The sequence below is a fragment of the Dipodomys ordii genome, unplaced genomic scaffold, assembly GCF_000151885.1.
Source record: "Dipodomys ordii isolate 6190 unplaced genomic scaffold, Dord_2.0 Scaffold173, whole genome shotgun sequence".
Lineage (NCBI taxonomy): Eukaryota > Metazoa > Chordata > Mammalia > Rodentia > Heteromyidae > Dipodomys > Dipodomys ordii.
Genome location: NW_012267389.1, coordinates 864,882 through 873,808, shown reverse-complemented (window position 1 = coordinate 873,808; position 8,927 = coordinate 864,882). Strand labels below are relative to the sequence as shown.

General features: G+C 51.2%; 1 protein-coding gene across 1 annotated transcript in view; it reads right to left on the bottom strand.

Annotated features, from left to right (window-relative positions):
- Window positions 1-1,380: 1,380 nt before the first annotated feature.
- Window positions 1,381-8,927, bottom strand: part of Wdr60 (WD repeat domain 60) — a 73,387-nt gene continuing 65,840 nt past the window's right edge. The window contains exons 20-24 of the mRNA XM_013033635.1: window positions 7,884-7,944; window positions 5,430-5,529; window positions 5,124-5,255; window positions 2,353-2,576; window positions 1,381-2,055 (exon numbers count right to left, since the gene is read on the bottom strand). Of these exons, the coding sequence (XP_012889089.1) occupies window positions 1,833-2,055; window positions 2,353-2,576; window positions 5,124-5,255; window positions 5,430-5,529; window positions 7,884-7,944 (740 nt within the window). The 3' untranslated portion in view covers window positions 1,381-1,832. The remainder of the gene's footprint in view (window positions 2,056-2,352; window positions 2,577-5,123; window positions 5,256-5,429; window positions 5,530-7,883; window positions 7,945-8,927) is intronic.

Genomic DNA, 8,927 nt, shown 5'->3' with positions numbered 1-8,927 from the left:
CACCTCAGGACTGACCCCAGGACCTCCCTTCATCCTGCGAGGAAACGGCATCAAGTTCAGCCCCTGCTTTAGCCCAGGCTGGCTAAGCTGCACTGACAGCCGGGCACTGTGGCCAGCATCTGACTCATGAATGAACAGTCCTCCGACACTCACTCTCCTTGGGTCTCCCCTTCCCAGGAGCCTCTGGCAGTCTGCCCACAGCCACACGTCAGCTTCAGTGACCCACGGGCAGAGGGAAGGACAGAACCACCCAGTGGACAGGAACCCACAAGCATGGCCTCCGCACCAGCGTCTGTGCATGCTTCCAACAGGCCTGCATCAACCCCACAACGCCGCCTATGCATCTGACACACAGACGGCCTCTCGTGATTGGAAGGACACTGTCTGAACTTTTCTAGCTCAGATACTCTCCTGATAAACACATGGGTTTTGCTGATGTAAATTAACATGCTGTAAATGAAGCAAGCGCAAAGCTTTTGTCGGGTGGCTGGAAGGTAGACAGAGACCGAAGTGGGAGTCACAGCATGTAGATCCACTGTCACGCAGTGCAGGCCGGTTCCCCATCGGATGAGAGGCAGATGGCAAACGCCTCTGGGGCGCCGGATGCCGCAGCTCTGGCGGGAGTGGGGGGGTGACCTGATGTGCTGCCCGCACTCTGACAGGACCATCAGCGGGGCCTGGGGACCATCAGCGGGGCCTGGGGACCATCAGCGGGGCCTGGGGACCATCAGCGGGGCCTGGGGACCGGACCATCAGCGGGGCCTGGGGACCATCAGCGGGGCCTGGGGACCATCAGCGGGGCCTGGGGACCATCAGCGGGGCCTGGGGACCTAACCTTCCACCATCCACAGCTGGATTTGAGCCCTGGCCACTGTGTCAAGAGACTGGTGTATACAAGCGGGGTGAAGAGACTCAACGAAAGCTGGGAGGGCAAGGGAACCAAACAGGGGGTGGAGACAAGAGGAGGAGAGAGGTTGAAGACTATCAAATAGGTAAGGCACAACAGCGAACAGAGCAATGGAACAGGGAAAGACAAAGAAGGGGGCGCAGTGAAGGAGGTGGGTGGGCTGGAATGCAACCCACATGTATAACTAATAGAAGCTAAATTTTAAAAACAGAGAGATTGAGCTGTGGGGTGGGGCCCATTGAGAATGAGTCTGTGCTAGAAGAGAGTACAGGAGCACTCTCCCCATCCCGCCACACGGCTGCTGTGGCTGTAACCCACAGCCACATCAGGGCACGACGCCACCACACAACACCAGGCGGCAGACAGCCCCCGCACCCACAGAGACCCTGGACAGACAGCCTCTCACACCATGACAAATGGTCCGCTGCTCTTATAACCTGGACTAAGGCATGTCCTGAGAAACGACGCTGGTGCGAGTTTTATTTACCTGTATTATTTCTACACAAAGACAATTTTAGTACTAAGAGATCATGCAAACTGTGGTCAACTAAACAACAGTCAATCAATAGTAAGGTTATGCTCAAGAAAACACAGTTAGCAGAGCTCACTGCAATGGAGGAATTCCTTTTAATCTAGTCATGTGTGTACCATTTTATACATGACTAAGAAAATAGCCCATTTTTCCATGGACTGTTTAAAATCTAGTGATAAATGTGACAGTGTTTTAGATCTGTTTCAAAAATAACTCCTAGAAGAAAAGCATCTGGACATGACTTAATACTTCCTTTGAAGTTCAGCATACGCTAAAGGGTTCATTTGTTTCCAAAAATAGTGATTTATTTACTGGGACTACCGCAGAAACACTGCTGTAAAGCAAACGTATGTACAGAATATACACACGGACGTAGAGCGGTCCTTGCAGTCTTCACGTGCGCGGTGGCCCACGCGGGCCCCTCCGGGGGTGCTCGCGGCTCCACAGGCCCTCCTGCAGGAGCAGGTGCAGCTGGCTCTGCTCGTCCGCCTTCGGGACTGTCCACTGCCTCTTCAGGTACTGGATGTCCACAGCGCCAGAGGCCCTGGCCAGAGCCAGGGCCAGGAAGCTGCCACCAGCTTTGTCTGACTCACCCGTGACCGTCATGGCCAACAGCCTACAGGCAAGAGGGGCAGGGGGAGGGTCAGCAGAGCGGTCTCAGCCTCTGTGTACGCGTGCTCGGGGTGACCATGGCCAGGCCAGCGGAGCGGGCGCACTCGCGCTGGGCAGCTGGGCAGGGGACACACGGAGGGCTCTGTACCTTCCCATCTCTGTTTTGCTGTGAAACTAAAACCAGTGGGTTTTCCTGTAAGTATTTCAAAGTAAGCAAGATCCAACTTAAACTTAAGTCACATAACTCTACATAACCTAGCAAGCAGGACGGCGAGGGAGGCTGGGCTGAGGCTGGGCTCACCGGTCTGGGGAGATGAGCTGCGTGGCCACAGGACCCAGGTCGCTCTCAAGGAGGTCCCAGATGTAGACTCTGGAGGCAGCATCCTGAGCCAGGAACACGGCGGGCCTTGTCGGGGACCACTGCAGGCTGCAGATGGCGGAGCCTTCAGTGCTGTTGTCCCACTGGGCCAGAGGCCACTCCGACGCCAACTGATGGAGCCTGATGCTTCCATCCGAGCAGCCAGCCTGCAACCAGGGCATGGGAGCTGTTTGCACAGTGCTGTGTGTGCGTGTGCATGTGTGTGTGTGTGTGCATGTGTGTGTCCAGCCTGCAACCAGGGCATGAGGACTGTTTGCACGATTCTGTGTGTGTGTGTGTCCAGCCTGCAACCAGGGCGTGGGGGCTGTTTGCACAGTGCTGTGTGTGTGTGTGTGTATGCGCGTGTGTGTGTCCAGCCTGCAACCAGGGCATGAGGACTGTTTGCACGATGCTGTGTGCATGTGTGTGTCCAGCCTGCAACCAGGACGTGGGGGCTGTTTGCACAGTTCTGTGTGTGTGTGTGTGCGTGCGCGTGTGTGTGTGTGTCCAACCTGCAACCAGGGCGTGAGGACTGTTTGCACGATGCTGTGTGTGTGTGTGTGTGTCCAGCCTGCAACCAGAACATTGGGGCTGTTTGCACGGTTCTGTGTGTGTGTGTGTGTGCGTGCACATGCATGTGTGTGTGTGTGCACATGCATGTGTGTCCAGCCTGCAACCAGGGCGTGGGGGCTGTTTGCACAGTTCTGTGTGTGTGTGTGCGTGCATGTGTGTGTGAGTGTGTGTCCAACCTGCAACCAGGGCGTGAGGACTGTTTGTACGATTCTGTGTATGTGTGTGTGTGTCCAGCCTGCAACCAGGGCGTGAGGACTGTTTGCATGATTGTGTGTGTGTGTGCGTGCACATGCATGTGTGTGTGTGTGCACATGCATGTGTGTCCAGCCTGCAACCAGGGCGTGGGGACTGTTTGTACGATTCTGTGTATGTGTGTGTGTGTGTCCAGCCTGCAACCAGGGCGTGAGGACTGTTTGCACGATTGTGTGTGTGTGTGTGTGTCCAGCCTGCAACCAGGGCATTGGGGCTGTTTGCATGGTTCTGTGTGTGTGTGTGTGTGTGTGTGTGTGTGTGTATGTGTCCAGCCTGCAACCAGGGCGTGGGGACTGTTTGTACGATTCTGTGTATATGTGTGTGTGTGTCCAGCCTGCAACCAGGGCATTGGGGCTGTTTGCATGGTTCTGTGTGTGTGTGTGTGTGTGTGTGTGTGTGTGTATGTGTCCAGCCTGCAACCAGGGCGTGGGGACTGTTTGCATGGTTCTGTGCGTGGGGGGGGGGGGGGACAGTACTGGACCTTGAACTCAGGGCCTGGCACTGTCCCTGAACTTGCTTGCTACCACGTGAGCTACAGCTTTTCTTTTGGCTTTTTGGAGGTTAACTGGAGATAAATGTCTCTCAAACATTCCTGCCTGGGCTGGCTTCAACCCAAACCTCAGGTCTCATTTCCCAGATTTCAGGCGTAAGCCACTGGCACCCAGCTTGCACACTGCAACCAGAGAAAATGTTCAGCGCATTACTTTGTTTGGTTTCTAAAACGAACATTAGGCTTTTGTTTTCCAAACCTAAAGCTAACTCATTAAATCTATCCTCACAAATTATACAGTGAGCAGCACCCTCAACTCAAATACCGCCTCTCTTGAGGCTCACCACCAGCATAGCTACTGAATACGTGCATCGTTATTTTATTTCTGTGTTGGCACTGGAACTTGAACTCAGGGCCTGGGAGCTGTCCTTTAGCTTTTTTGATCAAGGCTAGAACTCTACCACTTGAACCATAGCTCCACTACCAGCATTTTGGTGGTTAACAGGAGATAAGAGTCTCCTAAAACGTCTTGCCCAGGTTGGCTTTGAACGACAGCTCTCAGATCTCAGCCTCCCGAGTAGCTAGGATTACAGGCATGAACCACTGGTGCCCGACTAATATCTTTATTTTTTAACAGGCTGGATACTATTGAGTCAAGCGCAAGCCATAAGGCTGGTTACACAGAAATGAATAAATCACCTTTTTTAGAGTTAATACATCTGCATCCACAGTATGACTATACATTCTCTTTGAATTAAAATTTCCATGAAACAACACTTAGCTGGTTTAGTAAAGCAAAATTTTAGCTTATGAAGATATTTGATTCATCGTTATTCTTTTTAATCCCTGACATACTTAAAAAAGGAAATAAAAGAATGGAAGTCAAATTCTAAAAGGGAAATAAAAGGAAAAACAAATAAAATTATGCTGCAAAAATAAAAATGAATGAATGAAAATAGAAATCCATGCTGCAGAACCTCATCAGGAAGAGGGATGAGCAGCCGAATGTCTCTGGGTGCTGCGTCTGGCGGTCTAGAACTGCGGATCACCGCTGCAGTCAACCAACCCCTCCCTAAGTTCACGTCCCGAAAGCCTGGTTCTCAATGGAATGGGGGCGGGAGGTGGTAGGCAACTCAGGGGCGGGGTGCCTGACTAGCACACACACAGCTGTGGCTGGACTACAAAGAGTTACTTTCTTGTGGCTTAGTGGTGAAGTGCTTGCCCAGCATGCATGCAACCCTGGATTCAACTCTTCATTACCACATGCACAGGAAAAGCCAGAAGCAGTGCTGTGGCTCAAGTGGTAGAGCAGCTAGCCTTGAGCACAAGAGGCCCTGGGACAGCGCCCAGACCCTGGGTTCAAGCCCCAGGACTGGGGGAAAAAAATTTACTTTCTTACCAAGAATATTGGTTCTCCAAATGGTGAAAAATCAATCACATTAACTTTCACTGGTCTCATACCATGTTGCTGAGGTTTGAACAGCTTGGGGGACACCTTCACATCTTGTCTTGTGCCATGGCTTATAAAACCCTAGTAATAAAAAAGACCAAGCATGAAGCAAGGAGAGCATGTGGCCTAAGGCTAGACAAATTAGGCAGCATTATAATAAAAGGAAAGAGTTCATTATCTTATATAAAGATATGCATCAGCTAACCCTGGGGGAAGAAGAACGAATACCAAGATAAAATATAAACTACTGCTCACCAGGTCTGTGCCAACAATAAAGTGGTTAGAATCTGAAGGCAGAAACTTGACACTCAGTGTTTGTGTAGGTCCCCAGAATTCACTGTCTTTTCGGTGAAGACTGAAAGAAAAAAACAGCAACGATGAACAAGTGGCTGGTTTGGGGGGCGAGGCTACAACCATTCCCTCACTTAGCACTAGCACTGGGTGCGGGGCCTGCCGGGTCACACTTCCTCTGCATGGTAGCATCTCTGTTGTGCTGTTGTGCACTTGGTAGTGTCTGTAGACCTTTCACCCTGATCGCCTATTTTCCCTTCAGCTCTGTTAAATCTGCTGTGTAACCATTAGTGGTTTTGAACTGCAGCAGCAACAGCCTCACTTCTAAGGGCTCGAGTTTTTAGGGTGCTAATCAATGCGTGTTTTGTACCTTGGTGGACTGCTGCCTTTTCTTGCTGGAACCGACGACCCGAGGCCGCACAGGGTCCTTCTTGCCAGCGGTTGTCCCAGTGCCTCTGAGGCCCCTGCTCTGGAACTTGCTGGAAGGCTCCCCTGCCACACCCAACTTGGGATTTCAAGTTCTTCCAAGACAGGGGAGGGAACTCACTTTCTCCCACGCTAAACAAGTGGGTTCCAGAGCCCCGGTTCTTGCTCCATGCATCAGACAGATCCCAACGGGCCTCACGGTGCAAGTGCACAGTGGAGGTTAGCACAGCTCAGCCTGGCTTCCCGGCCTCTGAGCCGCCGCGGGCCGGAAGCTGGCCTCAACTTCCCTCCGTGCCCCTTCCATCTAGAGATCGGGTGCTAGCCTTGAGCTGAAGAGCTGAGGGACAGCGCCCAGGCCTAGAGTCCAAGCCCCACGACTGACTATATCTGTACCTATATATCTCAAATGCCTCTCCGTTCTCCCACAGTAGTGTCTCTCAACCTCCACTCCTAAGTTAGCAGCCACACTGCTCTTTTCAAAATATAAATCCCAAAATACACTTTGTTGCTTACTACCAGTTAGTTTCTTTCAGACTGTATAAAATGTGCGCCTTTCTCTCAGCCCTGGAAGGCTTCTCTGTCCAAAGCCTTTTCCATCATTATTTTCCACACCGATGGTACATTTGCCTTTTTTTGGTCTTTAAAATAGTGGCTGAAACTCCCTCCTAATTGTCACAGACTCAGTATACTTGGGCCTCATCATTAAGACTCATAAATCCCATTCATCCTTTGGGTCTGAGATTGAAAGTCATTTCCTTGATGCCCCAAGACCTCCTGTGCAAGCTGGAGAGCACGTGTGTGTCCCAGCTGTTCTCTCCAGCTGTGTTTGTTGTATGTGTTCAAAAGTATATGACAACTATTTTAAAAAGACGCTAGAAAAATTTAATAAGTAAAAAAATAATATAATTAAATTCATATACTTTATATCAAGTTGTAATATTTTATACAGTCCTATGAAAGTTGACAGATTTATCCACATACAAAATTAAAAATTGACTTATCAAAAATACCATAAGCAAGCCAGGCATCAGTGGCTCACACCTGTAATTTCAGCTTCCTCACAAGCCTGAGATCTGAGTACCACAGTTCAAAGCCAGACAGCGCAGGAAAGTCTGTGAGATTCTTAGTTACAATTAACCACAAAAAGCCAGAAGGGGCGCTGTGGCTCAAGTGGCAGAGCACTAGCCTTGAGCAAAAGAAGCTCAGCAGCGCCCAGACCCTGAGACCAAGCCTCAGCAGACATACCAAAATAAAGCCATAAACAAGGCTAGCAGCAAATGTTTAATGATTAGGGAATACTTTATAAGAATTAGTATGCTAACTCAGTGAAATTTTACAAATGTGCTGAAACACATAAGGTGTTCTTTCAAATAAGTTAGAAAGAATATACAAAAATCAAAGTGAACCAGGCACACAGCTCGGATTACAGGCAAGCTTGTAATCCTAGCTACTCAGGGGACTGTGTATCTGATAATCAGTACAAAGCCTGCCTGGGCAGCAACGTCCGTCAGACCGCTGTGGCTCAAGTAGTAGAGCGCTAGCCTTGAGCTGAAGAGCTCAGGGACAGCGCCCAGACCCTGAGTTCAAGCCAAACGACAGACAAAAGAAAAAAAAAAATGAAGTGATATCAATCCAGGTCAAGCTAGGCTATCACCAAGAAGTGACCATTTCACTGCAGCCCACGCCCGCCCCCCACCCCGTTTCTGCTCCTAAAACCTCATCTACGTTTAACTTCAGGTTTGCATTAAGATGGAATATGAAAGAAACAAATACTTCGATTTGTGAGATAGGAAGCACTTTTTTGATCAAAAAGCTCTGAACTTGGATATACATTATTACATTTACTCATTACTAATAAATGAAATACTAAAAACAGAATGTAAGAGAGTGTGCCTTCATAACATGTGCAGTGAATCCAACGCTACCTTCTTCCTGCCAGACACGGGTCTTGTTGAGAGGAGGGCAGTGTTAGCGCGCAGAGACCAGTCTCACCTGTTACCCAACTGGATCACAGAGCTGTGCACCAACTTGATCCTCCCTCCAGGCAGGAGACCTGGAAACGACAAGCCAGACCAGAGGCCGCTTCATACCAACTTAGCACAGGCCGACCATACCTGAAACCCTGATTGTTTCCATGGCTCTGCTCACAAATACCACGAAATGGAACTCCCTTCCCAAGTTGGGGCGTGCAGAGAGGGGTCAGGACCTGGGGGCCGGACGCTTCAAGTCTGGTACAACAAGGGCACGGCAGCACGCACACTCGACACTGCTGACACCCACGGCAGCACGCACACTCAACACACTCGACACTGCTGACACCCACGGCAGCACGCACTCATCGACACTGCTGACACCCACGGCAGCACGCACTCAACACACTCGACGCTGCTGACACCCACGGCAGCACGCACACTCGACACTGCTGACACCCACGGCAGCACGCACACTCAACACACTCGACACTGCTGACACCCACGGCAGCACGCACTCAACACACTCGACGCTGCTGACACCCACGGCAGCACGCACACTCGACACTGCTGACACCCACGGCAGCACGCACTCAACACACTCGACACTGCTGACACCCACGGCAGCACGCACTCAACACACTCGACGCTGCTGACACCCACGGCAGCACGCACACTCAACACACTCAACGCTGCTGACACCCACAGCAGCAAGCACACTCGACACACTCGACGCTGCTGACACCCACGGCAGCACGCACACTCGACACACTCGACACTGCTGACACCCACGGCAGCACGCACACTCGACAACACTCCTGACACCCACAGCAGCACGCACACTAGACACACTCGACACTGCTGACACCCACGGCAGCACGCACACTCGACACACTCGACACTGCTGACACCCACGGCAGCACGCACACTCGACACACTCGACACTGCTGACACCCACGGCAGCACGCACACTCGACACACTTGACACTGCTGACACCCACGGCAGCACGCACACTCGACACACTCAACACTGCTGACACCCACGGCAGCACACACACTCGACACT